The 27,235-nt window shown below is 39.0% G+C and overlaps 2 protein-coding genes across 5 annotated transcripts in view; one reads left to right on the top strand and one right to left on the bottom strand.

The window, feature by feature from the left end:
* Positions 1–18,993, bottom strand: part of LOC134294804 (leucine--tRNA ligase-like) — a 56,541-nt gene extending 37,548 nt beyond the window's left edge. The window contains exons 1-7 of one of the 4 annotated variants that reach the window (XM_062966532.1): positions 18,468–18,993; positions 17,719–17,779; positions 16,558–16,834; positions 13,099–13,242; positions 4,568–4,675; positions 2,516–2,675; positions 1,477–1,581 (exon numbers count right to left, since the gene is read on the bottom strand). In XM_062966532.1, the coding sequence (XP_062822602.1) occupies positions 1,477–1,581; positions 2,516–2,675; positions 4,568–4,675; positions 13,099–13,242; positions 16,558–16,602 (562 nt within the window). In that variant the 5' untranslated portion in view covers positions 16,603–16,834; positions 17,719–17,779; positions 18,468–18,993. Of the gene's footprint in view, positions 1–1,476; positions 1,582–2,515; positions 2,676–4,567; positions 4,676–13,096; positions 13,243–16,463; positions 16,835–17,718 lie in introns of those variants that run through there. The other 3 variants (XM_062966533.1, XM_062966534.1, XM_062966535.1) reach the window with 3 other exon arrangements.
* Positions 18,994–19,637: 644 nt separating this feature from the next.
* On the top strand, positions 19,638–26,700 carry LOC134294789 (inner centromere protein-like). Its single transcript, XM_062966513.1, has 5 exons — positions 19,638–19,945; positions 23,885–24,029; positions 24,554–24,587; positions 25,182–25,329; positions 26,406–26,700. Exons 1-5 carry the CDS (start codon positions 19,927–19,929, stop codon positions 26,609–26,611), a joined length of 552 nt encoding a protein of 183 aa, XP_062822583.1. The 5' UTR covers positions 19,638–19,926; the 3' UTR covers positions 26,612–26,700.
* Positions 26,701–27,235: the final 535 nt, after the last annotated feature.

Below are 27,235 nucleotides of genomic sequence, written 5' to 3'. Positions count from 1 at the left end.
TGTTTATTTCTTTAAGCTATTAGCTGGAAAAAACATAATAATAAATGAAACAAGTGATATTCACTCTTTAACAGGTATAGTTTAAACTGGAGAAGCATTAATGGAACGTTTTGCTTCACCTAAAAATAAATTAACATTCAAGCTTACAATAATTGCATCAGTTTGGTCTTTGTACTCCAAGTACAACACAAATTTGGGACTGCATAACATAACTTTGTATCAAATCTTAAAAACTATCTGTATACCTAGGATTGACAGATTTGAATCCCCAAACATTAACATAGCTTTAAATCTCCTGATGTGATGGAAATAACCACAATTTTCCTGCTTCAAGATAATACAGAGCTGGAAAAGATGCAGAAAGGGGCAATCAAAATGATTAAGCAGCTGAACAACTCTCCTATAGAGAAAGGTTACATAGAGAAATGTTTCTAAGCACTGTGTTTAGAAAAAAGCAGGCAAGGTATACAGCAAGTAATGATAGGTATGTATGAAATTATGCATGGTGCAGGAAAAGTGAATAAGGGGATGCCTTTCTTTCTTTCACCTAATCCAGAGCCATCCACATTCTCCCTACTTTTGTTCGGTCATGTAAAATTTTATATATTTGTGTCCTTGAATGCTGAATACCTTACTTGCCTTTTTTCTAAGGACAACGCTACACTGAATGATGGAAGCATCAGGAAAAGGAAGAACTTAATCACACAGCATATTGTCATCTACCATTTCCTGGTAGATGACATAAAAGCTGCCAATTTGGATAGTTTTAGAAGGGGACTGGTCAAATTCAAGTGGTTAAGACTACTAATTATTGTTTGTCACGACTTCCATTATAGCTGAGTCACACACTCTCAGTCCTAGAAAATCCCGGAAACAACAACAAATCAGAAAGATCATATTGGTTGCTTGGGAACCATATTCATGTCTTGCTTGTGGACTTTCCCTAGCAGTGTGGCTGGCCATTGTATGAATGGGCTGCGAGATTGGCCATGCCATTGATATTATTCAGCAAGATTCTTCTTACATTGTCATATCTTTCTAACCTTGTTCTCCACACCCTCTGCCTTCAGTGCAGCACAGCTGTAATCCTTAGCAATGACACCAGGTTGGAGATAAAGGTTGGATTAGGGCAGTGGTTCTCAATCTGGAGTCCTCATATGTTTTGGGCCTACAACTCCCATAAATCCCAGCCAGTTTACCAGTTGTTAGTATTTCTGGGAATTGAAGGCCAAAAACATCTGGGGACCCCAGGTTGAGAACCACCAGATTAGGGAGAAAAGGAGCCAGAGAAGCCACAGCTATGTTATTTTCACTAAACCGAGAGAGATACCTGTTGAATCTGGCAAAGTCTATGATGGCAACATCCATTATCTTTCCATGTCACTATTAGAATATAGAGATGACAACTTTAGCAATTTTGACTGGAAGCAATTTCAATGAGGAACATAAAAAACACAGTCAGTCTTTTATACTCACCTATTTTAGCATCAAGGTAGCCTTCAAACTCTGATTTTGCTGATATGACTACAGGGATCTCCTGATTGGTAAGCAGGTTCATAGCTGTCACTGAAGTAAGAGACTCTAGAAAAAAAAGAATAGAAGGATAATGCAAAAACTATAGTACGCTACTGGCCCAAGTTTAGTCAAAATAAAGGGCTTGCTGTTATTCATGGTTTCAGGTATCCATGTGTTTGTGTGTGTTGAAACATATCCCCCATGGATATGGTGCTTGTACCATACAATAGTTTGCTTTTTTAGCATTGTTCAGGGATTAGGGACTAATGATTATTTCACTTTATACTGTAAGGATTGATGTTCTAACCATCTAGGCAAATTGTCTGTACAGACAAACTTAGTGAAAAGGACATCTCCTATCTGCTCATTCCCGTTGTACCTTTTCACCTTTTTTAAAGGTTTTCTTTGTTTGTTTGTTTATTTCTTTTTGATACATCATAACAATTAACTATTTTTGCCATACATAACTTATTTCAGTATACATTGTTCCAAAGGTAACTATTTCTTAAATGACATTTTAAACAGTCCTTAGAAATGTATCACCCTCTTCTTCCATTATTTTTCTTATTTTTCTATAGAAGTTCTGAATTTTTCTACAGTCCCACCTTTATCCAACCTCTGACTTTACCCATCAGCTCTAACAGATTTCAAGCCTCATAATAGGTATACTCTATTCATATTTGAAAGCAACACATTTTAATTACTCATTTTGCTGAAACTTGTTAGGCCTGACAAACAAAACTCTGCCTTAGAAAATCAGAAACTACTTTATTTATTTGTTACATTTCTACACTGCTTTTCTCACTCCTTCGGGGACTCAAAGCGGTTTACAACATAGTAGATGGCAAAATTCAATGCCTTACATAAATGCAAAAATACATCACATATCTCAAAATAATATATCTGTGAATTAAAATAATAAAAACTATAAAATATCAGATATAGACATAAACATAAAACAGAAATAATAATAGAAATAAAGCATAACTGGGGAAATTACCTTTGCCTGGTATCAAATCCTTCTGGAAGGCTTCCTTTAGACTGCTATTTCCATGTAACAGTCTGTGGTCAGGTAAGATATGTAAATAAGACATACCATAAATGGCTTCAGGTACATATGCAAAGGCTGCTATTTTCTCTCCTGTTGATTTGTTATTAACCTGACCACAGACAGAAAAAATTACTGCAATTTTCTTCAGAACAGCATAGGCCATTTCCACTTGCAGTGAATCTTAAATATTCTAGCTGTTTATAAAATCCGCCAACATATTACTTCCTGAAGGCCATATTCTGCATCTGAGAATACAATGGTTCAGTTCAATCAAAATGCTCAATTTGGGAGCTAGCATGGTCTGTGGCCAAGCTGGCTGGGAGGTTCTTGGAGCTATAGTAAAAAAAGGTTTTCAAGACCTATTGATCTATAGTTGCCTAGATTTACAACAGTGTCTTGGCCTAAGGGCTGCACTTGACTTACCAGTGATTTCAAGCTTCCTGAACTGCCACTGCCAACTTATTTTCCTTGAATATCTTTTTCTGCAACCATCTACCCATCCCTTTGCCTTTCAAAGACTCCTGTTACTGCCTTATGGCTTGTACATTGCTTACCAGGTATGTCTTATTGAACGAACAATCACAGTGACAGCACAGTTGTTTGAAGTAAGGGTAAGACATTTTAGGGCTGTTGTTTTACTCAAGAGTATCATTATCTCCACTAGTGATGCATTCATGTTCCCCACCCAATTTTAGCAAACCTCTTTGCAAAGATGCAAAAGGTTTGGTATTGCTATAGTCTTTAATAAGAGGTGAGCAACAGAACGCTAAGTTAAGCAAATACTGATTTGTTAGGGATTCTGCCTTATTCTAAAATTATGGCTACCTCTGACATTACTATGGGTTAGCACTACAACCAAACTATAATAACTATTACGGTGCAGATCTATCCATGTTTATGCAGAAATCAGCCCAACTATGCTAAACAGTGGGCTTATAGCTACAGCCAGTCAAAATGTTTACAGAGAAAATGATTTTCTATATAACCTTGGTTATAGATATTATATTCAAATCAGAGGACAAGAAGTTGTTGGACACTGGCATTAGGAATTGTCCTTTTGTCTTTTATTTTGTACATACATGTAAAGGGCCCATATTGTAAAAAAGGTTCAAAAATAATGTATAAAGTTTACAAAGGGCATTATATAAAATTCTCATATACAGGCGCCACTGTCCCACAAACCCTTCTGTTCCCTTTCATGCCCAACTTCCCCCTTCACTATCGTTTTCCGAACTAATCATGAAGCAGTAGTTCACAAGTAACTTAATGGAGATTGTGGAAGCAAATGTTACTGCTTTCTTTTACTGCTTTTTTCACAGTTATTTCACAGCTTTTTGGGGTGGGGGTGAAAGTGCGTTGGCCAGGTCGGAACATCTGAGTAAAACTTCTTTTTATAAAATCTCAAGCAAGCAAGATGTATATCTGGATTCTAAAAACATCACATTTTCTCACTGATAGGATGTAGAAACCATCTTTGTTTAATTTAGATGCCAATGGGTGTTGAAAGCTAGTGTGATGAATTCGGATCCTTCTGGCTGGCTTGAGAAAGGTACTTAGGAGATTCTGGGTTTTGCTTTATGGTCGACCAGGTTACCCTTGCAGTATATCCATAAATACACTGACTAACCACAGTTAAGTAAAAATAAACAAATTCTAGTTATTACTAACGGTAGTTTATACCTAATTAAGGTTTGTAATATGCAATACCACATAATAGTTAGTTCAAACTATGACTAAGAGGTATGAATTTGGGCAAAAGATGGACACTAGTGAAGAACATGTCACCTATTGGCATGCCTGATCTTTCAACCATGATGAGGGAATTGGACCACTGAGTTCAAGTCAGCAGTAATTAAAATGGCATTTCATTGATTCAAAATATTCTATTCAGAGGGTTTCCCATTTTACCTAGACCAGATGTTTGTTTCTAATATCTGATGTTATATTTTAACACCTCTGATTATGAGAAATGTCACTGCAATTTTCAGTGATTGCACTCACCTTCAAAATAAACTCAAAGTAGCATCCAGTGCAGTCTCCTAGCCAATTGGCTTGCATTTCTTTTATTCCATACCACTTAGGGAGATCTGACAAACCATCAAGCATGGACTGCAATCACAACAGAAGAAATTATAGAATCCAAATATAGATGCAACACATTTGTACAAATCTGGCTCTGTAGTCACTTCTCAAATATACCCTCCACAAATAAGGAACACTTCTTTCTAACTCAGAAATTCTCATCTCCCTCCGTTTGGTTTCTTTTCATTTAGAGATAATCCAAATTCTTCTGATTACATAGATGCATGGAGGCGATGGCGTAAGGCAACTCTCCAGATACATTGTGGATCAAAATGCTCACCATGTATAACCACTGTGAGCCATACATCTAGGGGCTGCCAAGCTAGGAAAAACTGATCGTAGAGTTTATATATTAATGTGAAAGGGCACTGGGGTTACTCAATGAGCAGACAACTCTGGCTACCCCCCCCCCCCCCCAATGCAACCTGTAAGGAGCCCTCTTCCTTCCATTTTATAACTTGTGTGCGACATTAGAGGTTGAGGAAATCCTGGCACAACTTATAATGAATTAAAGATCATAAATATAATTTAAATAAAACTATTATTTTCTGCCTCCATTCCATAACTCATTCATACCTTGGATTTCAGTTCCTAATTACATTTGTCCTCCTTTCTTATTCTGTAAAATGGCAGTGCAATAAAACACTATATAAAATATATTATAGAGTAATATTTATATAAATAAATAATAACAGTATTAACAGAAGAAACAAGTCTATTGAAGTGAAAACTACATAAGTCTTATGGCATCACTGTTGTTGTTGTGTGCCTTCATGTCCTTTCTGACTTATGGCAACCCTAGTTTTTGTGGCAAAATTTGTTCAGAGGCAATTTGACTTTGCCTTCTGCTGAAGCTGAGAGAATGTGATTTGTTGAAAGTCACTTAGTGGTTTCCATGACTGAGCAGGAATTTGAACCGAGATCTCTTAACACACAAACCACTACATCATGTTGGCTCTATAGCGCCATATAGACTAACATATTCATTGTAACATAATTATCTGTGTATTACAAGTGCACCTCTTATACATGGATTGCTATCCTAAATTACAGGCAAAATGGTGTATGCATGTGTATGTTGGCAAAGGATGATGCATGTATACTTTGCCACTATTTGCTTCCTTTAAATGATAGTACTATGTTAGCTCCTGACTGAGTCCAATAGCAGACCAGACACAGGAAGGAAATTGAGCAAGAAATCTAATTTACAGAAATAAAAAGAAAAAAAACTCACAAGAAATGCACACAAATTACTAAATAAAATTTGCATTAAATAACCAGAGCCAATATTTAAGACAAGGAAATGAATCCAAAAGGGAAATAAGGATGTAACTAAAGGTTAAAATGTAATTTGGCAAATTTTATGAGCAAATAAACACTAAGCATTACTCACGTAATGTACCATGAGAGCAAAGGAAATTATTTGTATTCAAAAAGGTGGCTGTCAAAGCAATCTGCATCATCAAGAGGCGGAAGAAACCATAACAACTTCTGGAATTTCTTATGAAAATGTGACTTTAAAAAAAACTAGAACATCTGAGCACAGAACTCAGAAACTAGGAAATCTTTCATTAAAGAAAAAGGAATGCATTAAAATGATACCCTAAAATATTAATAGGATGCAAACAAGCCAGTTTATAAACTGGCAGATGCTTGTTTGTTCCTCTTCCCCCTAAACATTAAGAGAGGGAAGAGATGATACTGCTTTAGTAAAAATTTAATGTCTAGTAACTGCAATTCCAAACTCAAATCAGAAAAAATAGATATACCACAGCTGTCAAATTCTTTAATATGCATATGTACATTTACAAATATGCATATGTTTGATATATGGAAAAATACAAAACAGTATGATTTCAATTAACAGATGCTTGTTAATCCGCTTAGGTTATGTCACAACAGATAAACTGCAATACCATATAAAATATTCTAATAAATAAATCAAGTGGCATTTATAAGGCTTGCTAAGTCAAACTCATATCAGAGCTTGGAAAAGTTACAGTTTTAACTACAGGTCTGAGAATCTCTCTGCTAGCCTTGACAATGGGAGATGTTGGGAATTATACTCTAAAATAGTACCATTCCAAGGTCTGACTTCTCTATATACCCACTCCATCAGCTGACAGTTGTGAGTCATGAAATAATGAAACTTATATACAAAACACTTATCTGCACAACATCAAAATGTGATTTTAGCCAAGAGGCAGTGCATACTGCTGAGTGCACTGTTGGGAAAAATAAATATCTTCAGGAACTCAGTAGTGCTGGGGACAATCATGAGAAAAGATAGCACTGGGACAAAGTGTGCTTCTTCATGAAGCCAGCTGTCATACAGAAGCCACCTAACTAGGTGGGAGAGAGAAAAAAATTCAATAGTAGACACAGCTAAGTACAGTACAAACAAGTCTCTTGCTGTGCTAGCTATCACAGTGAATTCCAAAGAGGTAACAGATACCTGATCTTGAAGCTGACCTAGCAAAACAAATCCAGAGGAGAAAAGGAATGAATCCATGCCTTCAGGGACTCCAGTCTCATTTCAGCTACCTCTTGCCACAAGGGTCTTATTTTACACAACCCAAATGACTGATAAAATATACTGCTTGCCAGACCAGCATGGCTAAAATTTAACCACCATTCATTCATCACCTAAACTTTCAAGACAATATTTAAAAAACCTCTCAAGTGTTCTCTGAAGTAAAATGAGTTCCAGTTTCTTTTCTCAACTGAAAGCAACTTCAGATTAGATACAGGAGAAAACTGGCTGCAGTTCCAGTCTTAAGTTCCAGTCTTAAAGCAGGACAGCAAGGAAGCAATTTAACACTCAAAGAAGGCTATTTATCTAAGAAAGTCAATAGGATGCAACCCAGAAAGATCTGTTAGGAAGGTGACACCAAGAACATAAGAACTCTAAAGCCAGAACTAGTATACAGTATATGTGACCACTGATGAAAGCAGCAATTTTGAATCAATCCCCTAAATAACCTGGCTCCAATTAGGACTTGAAATCTGTACTCTCACTTTACTGTTGTCCTCTACCCAAAGATATTATCCCCCATCTTACATTGCTCACCCCTACTCATCAGACTTATGCACTTTATCCATTAGCCCTATTTTCAAAATGAGTTCTGCCCACCCACCTGCCCATCCATGCCTAGAAATGGACTTTATTACAGGTCCATTGGTGGTGGGTTTGAGATTGTTTTTATTCTATCACAACTGCTATGTTGTTTATAATTGTTGTCTTATTCCATTTTATGATACTGTGTATGTATTTTAATGTGATTATATTCTATGATGTTGACCAGGCTCGTCCTCATGTAAGTCGCTCCGAGTCCCCTTGGGGAGATGGAGGTGGGGTACAAAAATAAAGTTACTGTTGTTGTTGTTGTTATCATCATCATCATCATCATCTGTAAGATGATGCAACAGTATCAAGCATATTTATTTATTTTATTTATTTACAGTATTTATATTCCGCCCTTCTCACCCCGAAGGGGACTCAGGGCGGATCACATTATAACACACATAGGGCAAACATTCAATGCCCATAAACACATCAAACAGAGACTGAGAGACACACACGCAGAGGCAAGTTAACTTTCTTCTGAGGGGATGTTCGATTCTGGCCACAGGGGGGAGCAGCTGCTTCATCATCCACACTGACGGCACTTCCTCATACCAGGTCGTAAATTAGTTAATCTTGCCTCCCCACTTTTTTTATTAGTGGTACCTTATCTCCTACTTGATAGATGCAACTATCTTTCGGGTTGCTAGGTCAGCAACGAGCAGGGGCTATTTTTTATTTTTAATTGACGGGTGCTCACCCCGCCACGGGCTGGCCTCGAACTCATGACCTCATGGTCAGAGTGATTTAAGGCAGCTGCTCAACAGCTGCGCCACAGCCCGGCCCCTAGAGCTACAAACCTTCATTTGCAGCAGGGCAGATCAATCTCTGTGAATCTGGAGATCAATTTTGCCCCTTCTAGGACGTGCCATGCACTGACACCTCCTTCTAAAATACAGTTTTCCCCCATCTCTCCCCAACCAAAAGTAACTATGTTATATTTCAATACTGTTTTTTAAAAGCTTGCCTCCCTTATTTGATAAGACAATTGTCATGATTGGAGACTCCCCAGGAATGACAATTCTCTTTTTTGTACCTTCAAAAGGTGGAAGGAGTCTAGAAGAGGTCACAAAAACAGATAAAAGGCTACAAGCTGCCCACCTTTAGTCAACACAAAGAGTTGATTAGTCTGATCAGCGAGATATATTTATAATAAATAGGGAGAAGTCAGTAGAGCAACAAGAAAAAGAAAACACATGGCGGAGAAGAGAATCTAGCAACAGATAAGGAAAATCTGAGATCATTTGGAGATAGCAGTCAATAGCACCAGTTGCTAAGAAACAGAGATATGAGGGAATTATGAAGCTAGAAGCACCTAACAAAGTGCTGACCTAGATTGAAAACAGATGTGAGATGTTGCAAAGAGAAAGGATTAGCATCCAGAAATGAACATCTCAAATTGTATTTAAGGTTTACGCAGCAAGAGAACCTATATAGATAATTTAAATAATAGAAGTATAATGAAAGAGAAAAAACTGTCAGACATAATAAACTAGTTTCTTATCAAGCAAAACAGCAACAAAGAACTGGAGGAAGGGCACACAGATGGATAGATGGAAGACAGATGACTACAAAGAGGAAATCAAAAAGTGTTTATAAAACAGTACATAATACTGTGTAAAACATAAGCAGAAGGGAATGCAATACAGTTGAATATCGTAACTTGTACTATACTGTTGCCTCTCATTTGCAGTTTTGACTTTTTGTGGATTTAATTACACTATGTAACAACATTTGAAAAAAAATTATGTTCTAGTTTGAAAGTGTTATTTCCTGTTTAATTTTTTTTATTGCGTCAGAAGCAACTTGAGGACATACTGCAAGTCGCTTCTGGTGTGAGAGAATTGGCCATCTACAGAAACGTTGCCCAAGGGATGCCCAGATGTGTTACCATCCTGCTGGGAGGCTTCTCTCATGTCCCTGCAAGCTAGAGCTAACAGACAGGAGCTCACCCTGTCTTGCAGATTCGAACTGTCAACCTTCAGGTCAGCAACCCAACCTTCAGGTCAGCACTTCAGCCGGCACAAGGGTTTAACCCAATGAATCACCGTGGCTCAACTTCCTGTTTATAGAATCATAGAATCATAGAATAGTAGAGTTGGAAGAGACCTCATGGGCCATCCAGTCCAACCCCCTGCCAAGAAGCAGGAAATCGCATTCAAAGCACCCCCGACAGATGGCCATCCAGCCCCTGCTTAAAAGCCTCCAAGGAAGGAGCCTCCACCACAGCCCGGGGGAGAGAGTTCCACTGTCGAACAGCCCTCACTGTGAGGAAGTTCTTCCTGATGTTCAGGTGGAATCTCCTTTCCTGTAGTCCTAGTCTGCAGGGCAGCAGAAAACAAGCTTGCTCCCTTAATTGTGCACTACTTACTTGGAAAGTAGGTGTTATAATTCAGAAACGTAATTTTTGTGGCAGCCATTTTTAACTTTTCAATATGCCATTTTAGACCTTTTTTTGCAGGCCGCAAAAACACGTTTTTACAGTTTAATAAACTTTTCTCATGTTTTTATGATAGAACCAATTAGGAAAGGACACCTATAACCCAGGGGAAAGAATCGTGTCACATAGTGTTAGTCACAGATTTTATTCTCTCTAGGAATCTCTAGATCCTTCCAATGGTAAGTTTACAGAGTCATGCTGGAAGACCTAGAAATTCTTAGAGAGGTACTTTCAGGTTAAAAAAAAACTAATTCCTTTGCTCACAGATATTTACTTCCATGAAGGATCTTGTACTCCTAACCACAAGGAATGAGAACTATATACAAAATTGGTAAAAGTGAGGTAGCAATAATAGAACATGTCAGTATAGCTATTGAGCAAATAGCTAAAATCAGGTATGGAAAGCTATAATAAAGGATGAAGCTATATAAATATCCAAGTCGGTCAAACATCTTTGTAATAGGATAAACAGGCCAAATATGGCACAGGAACAGCTGGATTTTAACTACAGCCAATTTTTCACTTTTGTGGGGTTTAGGGGTACAGGAGACCTGCAAAAGTTGAAAAAACATACAAATAAACATTATTCCTACCAGGATGACAAACGGCTCTAGACAACAGTGACAGCTATGGCAAGCCCCAGCTGCAGTATATGCAATCTTCATGTTCCCCTTCTGTCTCCTTCTTCCGCTGAGACAGGAGCATGCTCCGCACAGCCAGGCTTCGTGTTACTCTCTCAGCTGAGGAAGGAGACAGAGAATTCTTCCTCCACTAAGAAAGGGGCCATGCTACTCTTCCCTCAGTCAAGAAAGGGTACAAATATTCCTTTCTTTGCCAAGACAGGGACACACCATGTAGCTGGGCTTCCGGTCCCTTTCTTGGCCACGAAAGGAGATGGACACTCCTTCCTCCACTGAGACATGGCACACCCTGTATAGTTGGGCTTCCCACACCCTCTTGGCCAATGAAGGGGATGAGGATTCCTTCTTCTTTTGAGAAACGAACAGATGCACCCAGCAAAGTAATGGAGTGGCACGTGGGCTGAGCAAGGTAAACAGAGTGAGCCAGCCAGTGATAGGAAAATCTGTGTCTTGCGTTCTCAGGCCTCCACTGACCATGCTGAGCTGAGGCTAGCTAGAGGAAAAGGGACTGGCACACTCATGTGGTAGCCTTCTCCAACCTGAGACCTGCTTGGAGCCATGCTGTCTGTTGATAATGGAATTATGTGTGTGCACATATATGCCTTCAAACTGCATGTCAACTTATGGCTGCTCCATAAGGCAAGAGATACTCAGAGATGGTTTTGTCATTGCCTTCTTTGAAATATAGTCTATGGCACTGCTTCTTAAACCAAGGGTCCTGACCCCAAATAGGGTTCCCTTAGCTCAATGTTGGGGGTCACAAAATTTGGCAACAGTAAAAGGCTTCTGAAAGCCACCTAATCACAGAAATCAGCAACAACAAACAGTGTTCACTCTGCAGAAAATGCTTCAGCTGTACTCCACAAAAAGAAAAATCAGCCTGTTTAACAAGCCTTTCAAATGTTGATTCATTATCATTAAATGCTTGATTTTATATCTATTTTATATAGCTATATACCTGGAGTCATGGAAAATTTCTTAGGCAGAAAGGAGTCACAAGTAGAAAAAGTTTTTAAAGTCCTTGTCTACAGCATTTGATATTCAGTGGTGGGATCCCATCCAAATAAAAACCAGAACTGCAGTGATTTAGGATGTTTAGAAACTGGCTGATAAGTTTGACCTTTCACAATGAAATTTTAAAAACATACAATAGTATGTTGAAGTTCATCATGATATCAATGTTTCTTTTCATTTGATTTTTTATGTTTTACTTTGGTTGAGATTAAAGGTTACCTTACCTTCCCTGCCCTACAAGAACATAAAGAGAAAGCAACCTTGCACTGTAACTACTACAAACCTTTTAGCAAACAACTTCAAGGCACAAGGATGTCATGTTCTAAGAGATCTTTTTATCTTAACAAAAATCATATCTTTGGACAAAAATCCATGTGAGGCAAAGAAGAAGGATCCAAGTTCCAGACACAGAGACTGCAGAAAAGAAGTGTATCAGTGCTGACTTTGGCAACTGGTTATTATACCCACCAACTGCAATTTGAAAAGAAACAGATGGGGTCAATTCTAGCCCACTATACCAGAAAGACGTTGTGTGTGATCAAGGTGAGGCATAGCCATTAGCAACAGACCCTATCCACATTATCCTTATAGCCAGTTCAGGTGTTCTAGGCAAATGCATACTTCCCCATTTCACCCCAAAATACAGATATCAACACGTGGCTTAAGTATCAAAGGAATATACAATGGAATTCTGAAGGAGAGGTCGGGCCTGTATTTCTCCTACTTTAATGAACTATGAGAACAGAAAAAGAAAAAGCTGAAGTAAAGCCATCCCTTCACACATTTCCTAACTAGGCTGAATACTCTCATAAGAAAGTACAAGTTTAAAATTCTCCTTAGTTATCTATATCATATCAATCAAAAGCAACAAAAGAAAACAAACAAACCTGAATAAAATCAAATACTAAGAGAAATCATAGTTATCAAAATGGTTCAGGTACTAACAATTACACACACTTTGTTTGGCCAAATACAATACAATGACACTTGGGGAAAAGCGATTTATAGTAAAGTTATGCTATATAGTAAGGTTATGGCTGCTCAGCTTAACACAACTTACAAGAAAGAAACTCCCAAAACCTGAATGTTTACTAAGAACAGTTCCATCAGATTTTGTGTCAGAACTGTTATAATGGTAGCACCTTGCTCTTATGTTAAGTGAAATGAAAGAGAAAATAATCCTCCAAAGACAACAGTTTGATAATATTCAAAAAATCATTTTTACTCACACCTTTGCATAGGCAGATGGTTTAATGAACCACTGCTTGAGGTACTTCTTTTGCACTTTTGCTCCTGAACGCCATGAACAGCCATTTTCATCCACCTGTTCATTAGCAAGAACAGTCTGGTCCACCGGATCCCAATTAACCATTGCCTAAACGATGCCACAAATCAAAGAGGGGAAATGATAGTATTAGTAAGCATGTCTGAAAAAATAGGCAGCCAACTTTTCAGATGGATGTCAGGTACCATAAATATCTTTTCTGCACATGCCAATCTGAAAAAGCACATGGCAATTGGAGACACAACCTATAATTTCCTTTTCAAACTTCATTTTAAAGATCTCATTAAAAAGTGTACATAAAATGGGATGTACCATAAATGCTGAACTAATAATAACCCCAAATAAAGATGATTAGAGAATTTTGGTTCAAAACTGAAGGTGATTCTTTAGATGTGTTCCAATGAGCCTAATGGAATTTCTCAGGCTTTTCAACATTGTGGAATGCTAGCTTCCAATAAAGTATCTCAAATTAATTTGGACTGTTCCTCAGTTTAAATCAGTGGTTCCCAAACTTATTTGGCCTGCCGCCCCCTTTCCAGAAAAAATATGACTCAGCGCCCCTGGGAAAGAGGAGCGTGGCTTTGAGGGGTGGGCATGGCTCCTGCTCAAGAGGGCAGGGCTGAGCCTCTCCCCTAGTCCAAGGCAGGGCTGGGAGGTGAGGTGGGCGGGGCCACAAATGGGTGGCCAGGACTGGGATGGGCGAAGTTATGAGCTCTGAGGCAGGGTTGAGCTTCTATCCCTGTCCTGCGGCGCCTGCTAGGACACAGGAGGCGGGGCTAGAGGAGGGGGCGGGGCCTCTTCCCAAATGCTTGACGGGGCTGAACCTCTATACCCTGTGTTCTAACAAGCACCTCAGGGGAGGTATACAGAGGTTCAGCCCTGTCTTGTGCTCTTGGGAAGAGGCCCCGCCCTGACCCCTAGCCCCGCCCTTTAGTCCTAAAAGGCCTCTCAGGAGAGGTATACAGGCTCAGCCCTGTCTTGGGCTCTTGGAAGGAGGCCCCGCCCCCTTCCCTAGCTCCGCCCTCTGTGTCCTAACAGGCACCTCAGGAGGTGTATAGATTCTCAGCCCTGTCTCGGGCTCTTGGGAAGAAGCCACGCCCACTCCTCTAGCTCCGCCCCGTGTGTCCTAACAGGCGCCTCAGGTGCTCAGTCTTGTCTCCAGCACTTGGGAAGGGGCCCCCTCCCTTCTCTGGCCCCGCCCCCGTGTCCTAATAGGTGTAATCACTGCCCCCCTGGATCGCTCCAGCACCCACTGGTGGGCAGTAACACCCACTTTGGGAATCACTGGTTTAAATCACGATTATTTGCTATGTTGCATGTGAAGCCTGTCATTTGAAAAAAAAAAGCAAATCCTTCCTAGAGGCTTGACATTAACAGCATGGCCCTTCAGATCCTGGTCTTAGACTTCTTTAGCACAACATTTCCAGCCCAAGTCTTCTGCTGATATTTCTTGATGAAACAGAACTACACAAAAATAAGCTAAAGCCTGCCCTCTGTATACGCAGGTTCTGTATCCACAGAGCTGACTATTCCACAAAGCAAATCTTGATTTTGCCACTTTATATAAAGGAGACCTTTTGACAATGGCACTCATATATTGGGACTTGAGCCTTCATTGATTTTGATATCCACAGTGGGTCCTGGAACCAAACTCCTGTGGAAACAAAGGGCCCACTATATAGCATTTATCTCTAAATGCTCTGCTAAACTGAATAGTCTGCTGAATAGAAATGCTGTATTAAGAGCCAGTATGTTCCTCTTCCCCATTCCCAGGGTTAGGATATGCATCTTATCACACAAACCCGGAGACATTTCTTTAGAAGCGAAGGTAAAAATTATTTGGTTGCTTGAGTAGTCTGCATTATCACTCTATCAATAAAAACCCTGAGAGGCATATTCACTCATTGTTCAAGCCAGTCAAATTCAAAACATTACCACTGCAAGAAAGGAAATCTTCTCTTTTTACAATACATAGCCTTTTGTGTATTACCTAATGACTAACAGATAATATAATGGCATAAATTAAAACAACACTACATGAATACAGGATAATAGGAATTTATCTCAAGAGGAGCTATCTTTTTTCTCTTCTGTACAGACACGTCACTTTTTTATCCTTTTCAACTCAAGGGAAATTAAAAATCACACATATTATTAAAATCCTGCTTGCAGTCAATGACTTTAATACTTAACAGCTCTTTGGCTTATATATGAGCATGTATTTTACAGACATCAACTCCAAATAAGTACCTTTTTGGAACTATGGTTAATTTATACAAGCATATATTGATTTCCTATGTTTTTCTCCCCCTTCTTTTCTTTCTTACAATCCCTTTCTTTGCCTTGACGTTTCTGAAATCCGCCCATCCAAATATTTTTAAATACAGCGCTTTCTCCTGGATATAACTCTTGCTACTTAGTGAATGTTTTCATGACCACAGTTTTAAAAAAAGGGAAAGGCAGAAACAAGACATGTGAAGTTATTCATAAGAAGTGATGCTTAGCATATTTAGATGCCTAAAATATGTGTTACAGTTAGCCTTCCACATTTGCTGCAGTTAGGGACATAAGACCCCCATGAAAATGAAAAACCACAAAATTGCTGGGTTGTTGTTTTCCAGGCTGTATGGCCATGTTCCAGACGCATTCTTTCCTGATGTTTCGCCTGCATCTATGGAAAGTATCCACAACCTCATAACTTCTGAGGATGCCTACCATAGATGCGGGCAAAACGTCAGGAAAAAATGCTTCTGGAACATGGCCATACATCCTAGAAAACAACCTAGTGATTCTGGCCATGAAAGTCTTCGACAACACACAAAATTGCTGTTTATCTGAGAAAACACCTCTTTAAGATTTTCCAGGACTTCCAACATGACTCTATGGTCAACTTATGAATATAGAATCACACTGGAGAACCTAGAGAAGCAGTCTCTCAAGAAATCTCCTTCAGGTCCTTCAGCATGATTGGAGGAAAGTGACCTTAAAGTTGCCCCAAACAATCTGGAGATTCCTAGACAAAACATTTTAAATCAAATCTGTGAATAATCAAATCTGGTAAAGTAAAAAACACAAATGTGGAAGGATGACTGGATTTCTGTACTGAAAAGTTTACAAAGTGATAAAAGAGCATGATGAAGTAAGAAACCAAAGCACCTATCCTTTGCACATTGCTCCAGAAGGTCTCACAGAAGAAAATGAACAATTTTCAGTAACCACCCCCTCTCTCACACATACAATATTGTTTATGATAATTCAGAAAGTTATCATATGAACACATGCATAGTCTGACATAATACAATTTAACTTACTTCATTTTGATAGACCAATCCAGCTTCATAAAGTTTAAGAAAAATGTATTGTGTCCACTTATAGTACTCTGAGAAAGGGCAGGGCCCGACTCACCGGCCCTGCAGGTTGCTGGGAAGGGCGCTCCCTCCTTCCCAACATGGCGGCGACCAGGGGGCTTCTTCTTCCCAGGAGCCCCCTCGGCGCGGCGGGAAAGTTTCCCGCCGTCAGGGCCCTCCGTGGGCGGGGCCGCACCAGGCTCCGCCCCAAACAAGGTCTTCAGCAGCCATTCTGAGGCTGCAGCTTCATTTTGATAGACCAATCCAGCTTCATAAAGTTTAAGAAAAATGTATTGTGTCCACTTATAGTACTCTGAGAAACAAGTGGCTATTTCCTGAAAACAAAAGAACAGTTGTAATCTGAGGTAAACATAATAAAACAAAGAGGCTATCAAAATATAATGTGTTTAAAAATTATTGTGGGCTTTTAATAAAATGAAACACTCAAGTACTGCATAAATCTTCTTTCCTCAAACAATTCATATTAATTGAAGCCATTGTATTGGAAGTATAATCCAATACAATGAGGGGAGGCTGAGGTTGCAGAAATTTTGTTAGTATAATTGAAATTCTATAAATATAACAATTACTTATAAAAATGTTAATTGCTGGCATGTGGGCTTCGACTGATGACAATTCTATGAACCAGAGACCTACAAGACACCCTGGTATTAACAGTCCTGCTCAGGTCCTGCTTTATGCACAAGTTTCGGGATATAAACTGTGGGGATATTCATTTGTTAATGCAAACCCTCCCTCCTTGAAGTAAATAGCTTGTTGGATATAAGGGGGAACAAAAAACGTTAAAACTATAGAGAAACCTACAAATGAGAGCCAATAATCATTTTAAAACTAATTTATGTATATTCTTTTGTATTTTATATTTATGTTTAAAGCAGAGCTGTAGGTTGGTGAGAGAAATTGTGTATTTCTGTAAATGTTATAAAATGTTGCTCAATTAGGTTTTTATTATGTGTGTACAGACATTGTTGGGTTTTTTGTGTTCTTTATGTTAAAATAGGAATTGAAAAATTAAAAAAGAAAGTCCTGCCCAGCTCTTGAATACTGAGGGTGTGGATTTTCTACTTTTCCTACTGCTATTGGCTCGTGATATATCCAAAGTATGACAGCCTCAATTCAGCCATTTTGCTTTCTAATGAGCACTCAGGCTTGATCTAAAATACATTTGAAGTATGTCACCATATTTTCAAAAGCTTACCCGATCCCAGCTAAAAGAAAGACCTAAGGCATCAAGCTGTTTCCGCATGTGTTGAATGTTGCTGTAAGACAAATTAAAAGGCATTATTTAACAGAAAAGCATTTTTTCATGGGCAGGTGCAACCATAGAGAGGCTCTGCTTAAAATTCCTCCTGCTAAGCCTCACCAACTTTCAGATGGCAACACGAGGACCCTCTTCCCATCCATGCCACACCTCTAGCCATCATTCCTTTTTGCAACAACACTTTGCAGGATAGCTTTCCTTCTAAACTTCAAGAATGTTTCAGTGTGATGAAAGAATGAGCAACAATCTCTCCCTCTCTCACACACAGAAAAATGGAATAGCTACCCACAGCTTAGAATTGTTGTTCTTTTGGTTGAAAACTCCCTCTGACTGGTCCAGGATGATGGAAGATTTGGGCAGCTTAAATCCAAAAAAATAACTATTCTGAGTACTGAAGTTAATGTATGGCCTAATTATTGCAGGATCAAATCCTCCCTCCCTCCATCTTCAATACAGTAGACAATATCTAGTAGTTCATACTGAGTTAATAAAACACAATCCTAATATTTGGTACTATACATTATAAACAGATGAACTCTAAACATAGATGTGTGTTTTGAAATCTATATATAAGCTCCGACTTTCTCTGTAGAATGGAGAATAAATTAATCTGGAAAGGAGCAAGGGCAGAAAAGCATGACAACTGCTTCCATCCAGGTGTGTTGATTTACTATAGAAACAAACACCTTTGTGTCCATTGTGCTGGATGCAATCCGTGTTGAGAACAGGGAGGACTCTGTATTGTCGAAGGCTTTCACGGTCGGAATCACTGGGTTGCTGTGAGTTTTTCGGGTCTTATGGCCATATTCCAGTAGTTATTCCTTCCAGGAGCAGGAGAAAATGCTACTGGAACATGGTCATACAGTACGAAAAACTCACAGCAACCCAGGGAGAACTCTGCCTCCTCCTGCCTGTAGACTGATAGTGAATCCAAGAGATATTGTTATACTTATTTGCATATGTCATAAAGAAGAAAACTTGTACATATTTGATCCCTGCAGTAACACAACTACAATACGATTCGCAATATTAAATAATTCAGCAGTTATCAATCTACTATACCATCTTTTACACCAGCAACCAATATTTGTACTTAATGCCCCTTATTGCAGAAGAATCTCTCATGTTATTACATTTTTTTCTTTTCATATCAGGAGCAACTTGAGAAACTGCAAGTTATAATAATAATAATAATAATAATAATAATTTTATTCTTGTACCCCGCCCCATCTCCCCGAAGGGACTCGGGGCGGCTCACATGGGGCCTTGCCCAACATCACAATATAAAATCAAAACAAAAACACAAATTTACAACAATAAATCAACAATATCGGTAAAACAATCGAAAAGGACAATCTTACAAGATAAAATGTTAAAACAGGTATATCAAACACAAGTCTGGGCCAAAAGGTGAATGTGTCAAGTCGGGGGGAGATAGTTACATAATTGACATAGTCAATGAGGATTTTGATCAGAGTCATTAGAATGCCCCTGGAACTCTTCTGTTTTCAGGGTGTTGCCAACATATTCGCTTATCCAACATTCTGCCAGCCCGTTTCTGTTGGATAAGTGAGACTCTACTGTACTTAGTAGGCAGAGTATGCATCCCATTTGAAATCCCGTGGCTGCCTCCTGCAAAATTCTGAGACTTGTAGTTTAATGAGACTCAGGTTCTTTCTGGCTGGGCATTTTGAAGGCCCCTCCCCTAAACTACAAGCTCGGGGATTTCAGGAGGGATGCACACTTGCTTTTAACTCTAGTGTAGGCATGGGCCCTCCAGGTGTTTTGGACTTCAACTCCCACAATTCCTAACGGTTGTTAGGAATTGTGGGAGTTGAAGTCCAAAACACCTGGAGGGCCGGAGTTTACTCATTCCTGCTCCAGTGTAACCCCGAGACTTCCCTTCCTTCCGTTGCGCCTAAGCCCAGCCCCTTCCTGGGCTTTATTTCGGTAGCTGCGTCTCAGCCAATAGCCGGCCCCGTCGTGGAGGCGCGCGCTGCTCATTGGACCGCGGGGAGTGACGTTGTTTGAAAAAAATATTTCAACGGCGACAAGCCTGGGCTGGGGGCGTTTCGAGCGCGGGGTCGCTGTTAACAGCTGGCTGCGGAAATTTCGCCTCTGTAGACTTGGATCCGCAAAGCAACAATGGCGGGGAACCCAAGGGGTGAGTCCCAGGGAAGGCTTTAAGGGTCGCCCGCCTCCGCCTCGCATCTTCCTTTTGTGCACAGCGAATCAGAATGGGAAAACTGGGTTGTTTGGGACTTTGGGGTGTTTGCGTGCCTTGGGGGGTATCTTCACGGGGCAATTCATTCAGTTCGGTACCGCATGAGATAGCCACCCCTTGGCTTCCTGATGATAAAAACATTCTGCCCCCAACGTTTTGGATATGCGATGCTCAACGTATTGATATTGTGGTTGTTAGACTTTAAAGCAGGCATGGGCCAACTTGGGCCCTCCAGGTGTTTTGGACTCCAACTCCCACCATTCCTCACAGCCTCAGGCCCTTTCCTTTTTCCCCCTCAGCCGCTTACGGAAAGGGCCTGAGGCTGTGAGGAATGGTGGGAGTTGGAGTCCAAAACACTTGGAGGGCCCAAGTTGGCCCATGCCTGCTTTGAGGCATATTCAAGGAGTGTTACAGTTAGTGCGCCCCTCCTTACTTCCTCATCACTTGTTAATGTTGGAAGAAATGTGCTCCATTTGTTGACAGTTGTGGATTTTGTTCTTCTGTCATTTTAAGATCTATGCATAAATCATGGATCTGTTCTCTAAAATTTTAATTGTGCATTCTCAAGTGTATAAAAAACTGTTAAGGTATAAAGAAAACGGGTCAGGTTTTGCAAGCATCAGCACCAAGGTGGATCAGTGATTCTCAGTCTTTGGGTACCCAGATGTTTTGGCCTTCAACTCTAAGAAATCCTAACAGCTGGTAAACTGGCGGGGATTTCTGGGAGTTGTATTTATTTATGTATTGCATTTATATACCGCTTTTCTCACCCCTAGGGGAGGACTCAAAGCAGTTCACAGCATAATCAATAACAAAATTAAATGCCTCACATATGTAAACATAAACGATTAAAACAACAACATTTAAAACTATGGAATAAAAATGATTAAAATTATAAAACTGTGATAGCAATCACAGGTACAACACAAAACATTTAGGCCATTGTATCAATCCAGGGTGTTTTTCCATATTTTTGTCAATCGCCAAATGCCTGCTTGAATAACCAGTCTTGACTTGCTTCCTGGGGACCCACAGGTTGAGAACCACTGGAATAGAATATGTGTTAAGCAAAAAAATCTCATTCTGGTGGTCATTATATGCAGGTGCTTGTTCAGGCCAGTAAGTTTGGTCCACACCTAGTGGAGTATAACTGGATGTGTTTTGAGATACATGGTGCTCTCTCCCTTGGGAGGTGGAGAAGCCATGCTCTCTGTGTTTATGTTATGCATGCAAGGACTTTGTTCATTTTGTTGCTCTTCAGGATTTATTTTTGATGTAATGCCACAAGTTTATGTTTTTGATTCTGCTGAATAAGTAAATTTATGTTTCCTCTTTCATCTGTGTGAAGCTACTGTGTCTTTGTTGTTGGATCAGATTCCGCATAAACGTCAACAAAAGCTACATTGTACGGGATGCTGTGGCCTCAATCTGCTCAATTTTATATTATTGCTTCCCCAAGGGCACTTGGAGCCCTGAAGTGCGCAGTGGGTTAAACCACTAAGCGGCTGACGCTGCTGACCGAAAGGTTGGTGGTTCATATCCGGGAAGTGGGGTGGGTGCCTGCTGTTAGCCCCAGCTTCTGTAAACCTAGCAGTTCGAAAACATGCAAATGTGACTACATCAATAGGTACTGCTCTGGCGGGAAGGTAACAGCACTCCATGCAGTCATGCCTGCCACATGACTTTGGAGGTGTCTATGGACAACACCGGCTCTTTGGCACAGAAATGGAGATGAGCACCAACCCCCAGAGTCAGACATGACTAGAATGCCAGGGGAAAACCTTTACCTTTTGGGAGCTCTTGGTGGCACAATGGATTAAACAGCTGAGCTTCTGAACTTGCTGATTGAAAAGTCAGCAGTTCAAATCTGGGAATCTGTTGCGGTTACTGTCAAAAATTATTTGCGATAACATTATAAAGCAGTCCAAGAAAATACAATAATGCAATTAGTGGGGAAATGCTCAACAGTTTATAGCTAGGAGAAAAGCAAATGAAAAATCTGTTTCAAGAAATACTAAAAGTAAGCCAGCACCAAGACTTGGTGGTATACAAGAGGGGTGATTGTTTCATACGTTGGGTACCATTAGGAAAAAGACACTTCAATTCCTTGCTGCCAAATGAATATCTACAAACTCTAGCACAGTCAATAATACTTTTTTTCTGGAGATTGTATTGGGATCTGTCAGTCATAATCTCCTTGTCCTTGAAATGGGATACAAGATGGTTAAAAATGCAAAATAAAACAATAATAATAATACATATTTATTTGTATCCCACTTTTCTCCCTAAAACGGGACCTAAAGCGGCTCACAACATTGTGTAAAATAATATAAAACAATGTACATATATAAAACACAAACTATAAAAACAATTTTACAATTTAGAGATAAGTATACATATTTAAAAACATTAATCTAATACAATTATTGCAAGCTACTCAACAAGACAGATAAAAGTTAGCCTTCCTGTCATTACAGCTCAGTGTCTTCATCAAAAGCTTGCACAAACAGGAAGGTTTTTAGCTGCTTTTTAGAAACAAAACTATTAAAAGACAGGCAAGAAATATCCACAGATAAAATACAGATTGACAAGCCAGAAGTATTCCTACGTAGTGGTATCTTGGCCCTTGATTGTGCATGTGCAGTCAGACCTCTATATTTGCTAGGGTTAGAGCACCGGGCCCCTGCAAAAGTGAAACACTGCAAATAAAGACAGTGGTGTGTGTGTATATATATATATATATATACATACACACACACACACACACACACCCCTAAGATAACACCTCTCTAGCAATTTCTGGATTCTCCAGTGTGACTGAAGGAGGTTGACCACAGGCTCCTTATACACTGCCATATAATCCAGTTCTGAGTAGATAATCTCGATTATATATGCAATGTAGAAGGGGCCAAGGACTCACTGGAAAACCTTGAAATTCCTTAAGAGAACATTTGAATAAAATCTGTGAATAATAAATCCTCAAAAGTCAAAGCTGCAAATGTGGTGGGCTGATCATATAAGGCATTGTATGCTACCAATATTTTACATTTATTTCTGGAGTTAATTAGTATAGCCAGTAGGGAATTCTTCATCCTTACAGCAATAGATGTATGATTAGGGCCCCATCTACACTGCTGTGTATCTCAGAATCTGATCTCAGATTATTTGCTTTAAACTGGATTATATGAGTCTCCATTGTCAGATAACCTGGGATAAGAAGATAATATGTGTAGAAGGGGCCTAGGTTCCTGACTAGGTTGCCTTATCTAACAGAGCTTCCAAACTGTGTGTCACAACATGTTAATGTGTTGGCTGCAGTGTGCACGTATGCCACAGCAATGTTACAGGAAATAACAAAATATTGGAAATATATGTTACTATCTTATAAATTGTGTATTTTAAATATATAAATGAAAGGTTTGATGAGATATGTTGCATCCCCAGACATTTCATTATTACAACTTATGTATGTTTCCATGTCTCCAATTGGTTAACACAGGCATTACTGGCTGTGAGGAATTGTGGGAGTTGAAGTCCAAAACACCTGGAGGGGCGAAGTTTGCCCATGCCTGGGTTAACACCTCCAATATGCTAGTAAAGCTGATTTACCGTGTTGCAAAATGATGAATGTCTAAAAAATGTGTCACCAAAACAAAATGTTTAGAAAGCTCTGCCCTATCGCTTTCAGACACACACTACTTTCAAAATAGTTATATTTGACTTTAATTTAAAGTTAGGCTGCTGGCACTTGCCTGATTCTTGAGTATTTCGTTTCAACACAATCTAGTCTGTTTAAGGTTGTTTTGCTAAACCTTAGACAACATTATCAGGTATTTCTGTTACTTGAGCAAGAAGAACCTCTTTGTTTGTTTTTTGCAGACCGAGGAAAGCTGAAGATGGTAAGCCTCATGAGGCTGGAAGAAGAATCGCAGAATCTATGGAGACAACTTCTTGATAATGTTGACAAGACAGACTTTTTGTGGATGGAGGAGATTCTTGAAGAGGCGCAAAAGATGTTCAGCAGGTAAAATCTCACAATATGCTGGGAAAGGTGCCAAAAGCAAATATTTGGTTCTTTATATGTGTTGAAACTAACTGTTCCAAAACTGAATGAAAGATTGTCATCCTGGATATATTAGCTTTAAATCAGAGAAACTAAATCCTTTCTAAATTGTAACTAACTGAAATCTATATTTTCTTACTGGTATTGGTGGTCATTGGCCAACTCCCCAAGCTGCAAAAGCAGAATCACTGGGCTATAAGAGGGAGGGGGCTAAAGAAATGTGCTGTTGGATAAACTAACATCTGCTTGTGCACTGCTGAATGTAATCCGTTGACTTCTGAGAGTTCCAAATTCCCACATGAAAACAGGACAGCTGTTGAGCTTTTATAGGGCTTTGTGTAGTCTAATACAGAATGTGGGTAAGAGTTTAGCTGACAACGCTGGTCACTTCATTTCATTGCGTTAATGTATTTAGTGACAGAATGATAAAAAGGAAATAGTACTGTTTTATTTATATATTTATGTCTTATGTTTTTTCTCCCTAGGTCAGAGCTAGATCCCTCTTCTGATTCTCAAGGGGTAAGTTCTGAAAAGAGGTAAAGTAAAGCTTAAAGATATAATTCTATATTGTACCTCCTTACCTAGAAGAATCAGATTAATCTAATCTTTTTAAAAATAAAATAGAATTACAAGCTTGGTAGATGAAGGGAGTTCTATGGCTATAGCATAACTTGATTTCAGTAAGGCCTTTGACAAGGTTCTCTATGATATTCTCATGAAGAAACAGTAAAACGTGGGCTAAACAATGCTTCCCAATGCTTCCTCATCATCCTGGAAAGAAGTGACTAGTGTGGTACCACAGGGATCTGTCCCGGGCTATGCTATGGAATCATGGGAGTTGTAGTGTTGCAAAGTCTTTCCTCTTCTCTGCCAAAGAGTGCTGCTGTCTCACCAAACTACAAATCCCAAGATTCAGTGGCATTGAACAATGGCAGTTAACATATCAAATTCCATTCATTCTATGCATCCTTGGACACAGAGCAACAGTTTCAAATTGAGAAAAACACGCCACCTAAACATTAGAAAGCATGCTTGAGATTCTACCATGTTGCTACAACTTATCTAAGATTATCTGGTCTTAAATACAGTAATCAAATGTACCTTTCTGTCCAGAACTCACCTTGTAATTCATATGAGATGACACCACAGAGCCACAAGCACCCCAAGGTTAACATTGACGATTATGGGATGGATTTGAATAGTGATGACTCAACAGATGATGAAAGCTGGCCACGCAAGCCAATCCCTGCATGGGCTTCTGGTAAGTTTTTAATTCATCTGGTACTCATTTGCATGGTGGCAGAGCATTTCCCTATTTTTATTGTTGCTGCAATAACCACAATCTGATGATAGACAGATTCATATAGGATGTGTCTACCAACTGACATTTACCATGAAATCAAAGTAGGCTCCCTGTATATTATATCACTGAGGGACAGTTCTGGAGAAACAGTTTTGGGTAAGGCATTTGTTCTTGACAGCTTTCTGGAACCGTGTTTGGGTTAAATGAGTGTTCGGTGTGATCCAGAGCATTTTTAATGTTTAAATGTATGAGTCTCCAAATCTGGTCTTAACAATGCTTACTTAGAAGAAAATCTGGATTTACTGAAATTTAATATGAGAATTTAGATAAGGTACTTTTCGATGATAACTCCCAGAAACTTCATAACCATGACCTCTAGCTCTGTTTAAGGTATTCTAAAGACTACAACCTTAGCTAATATAAGAATATATAAACATGTAATATTTGTCATGGGTTAGAAAATTAGACATTTTATTTTATATATTGTGTTTGAAATTTGTTCTATTGGTAAAGTGGTTTTTTCTTTTTCAAAATTTTCAAAACAATTTTTAAAGGGTTAGAAAGTAGCTCATTCATGCATTATGGCTTTGGGGGTTATACATGCATGTGTTCACTTCTTAATGACCAAATCTGAATGCATTGCAAGAATTGTTACATTGTGTTTTCATCTCATACACCTGACTCCAGGACATATGAAAAGAGTACAATTCATTAAGTCTGTTTCTCCTACAGACCAAATCTGTTAAATTCAATCTGCACAGATATTCTCCTTTGCTTCTAGCAATGATTCTCTAACATTTTCAATCAAACCTGCATATTCTTTGTGACTTCAGTCTTGGTTGTCATTGCAGCCTTCTGTGTCAAACTGACTTGAGGGAGAAAGGACAAACTTTTTTTCTAAACTGGTTGGGGAAAAGAGAGTTAATTCTTCCTTTCAAATTTGTGCCGCCTCCTTTTAAGAGCTCTGAAACAATACAGCATGCATCTTAGATAAATAATTCCTAATGCTAGTAATTTGTGTTGTCTTCTCCTAGGAAATCAACTGACCCAAGGTGTCATGCACCAATATTACAATCCATCTAATGTCAGGAGGTTATTTGGTGTTGTGAAAAGTCCAAACCTGGAAGAAATCTTCTATAAGAGCAAACCACGCTATTTTAAACGCACCAGTTCTGCAGTTTGGAACTCTCCACCATTCCCAGGCGGCAAATCTGTATCATCTAATTTCAAGAGATGGTGATATATTTCAGAGCTGTTTGATATTTTAAACATGTACAACTGGTTTCACCTTATAATGTTAATAATTTTTTTTCTATTTGAAACTCTTAAGGTTTCTCTTAACATTTCCTAATCACCTTCTCAAATGGACTGTCCTGTTCTCTAATTTTTTCTCTCAATCTAAAAATTTCCTGTCTTATAGCCCAGCTTTGAATCCAATTCCCTGATCCTATCCAATTCTGAATTTCTTTTTGTTCTACAGGGTCTCCATCTATTGTGTACAAATCCTCCACTAACCTTTTCCCTCTACTTTCAATTGATCTCAATGTTCTGCCTATAATTTCGTTGTTATTGTAATTAATTTGCCATATAGTTGCCATCTTATTCTCATTGCCTGGACTTAGCTTCTTCTTTCTTTTTTTCCACACTTTTTCCTTTAAAAGGTTCCTTTAAAAGGTTCCTTAAATTCTGCTTCTTCTCTCCTACTCCATTCCCTAAATATTATTTCTTTTTCTTTAGTATTATTTATTATCTTCTCCATATTTGCCCATTTTTTTTAGTATACTGTATTTCCAATAATCTTTGGATTTGAAACGCATCGTGATAGACTTCTAAACTTGGAATCCCCCAGCCTCCCTCTTCCTCT

This window comes from Anolis carolinensis, unplaced genomic scaffold (genome assembly GCF_035594765.1).
Source record: "Anolis carolinensis isolate JA03-04 unplaced genomic scaffold, rAnoCar3.1.pri scaffold_23, whole genome shotgun sequence".
NCBI classification, from domain to species: Eukaryota; Metazoa; Chordata; class Lepidosauria; order Squamata; family Dactyloidae; genus Anolis; species Anolis carolinensis.
This window is presented reverse-complemented; position numbering and strand designations above follow the sequence as displayed.

Coding starts and splice junctions, on each gene's coding strand:
- LOC134294789 (XM_062966513.1), top strand. Junction 24,030..24,553: donor GCGCAAAAGATGTTCAGCAG/GTAAAATCTCAC, acceptor TTTTCTCCCTAG/GTCAGAGCTAGATCCCTCTT. Junction 24,588..25,181: donor CCTCTTCTGATTCTCAAGGG/GTAAGTTCTGAA, acceptor CTTTCTGTCCAG/AACTCACCTTGTAATTCATA.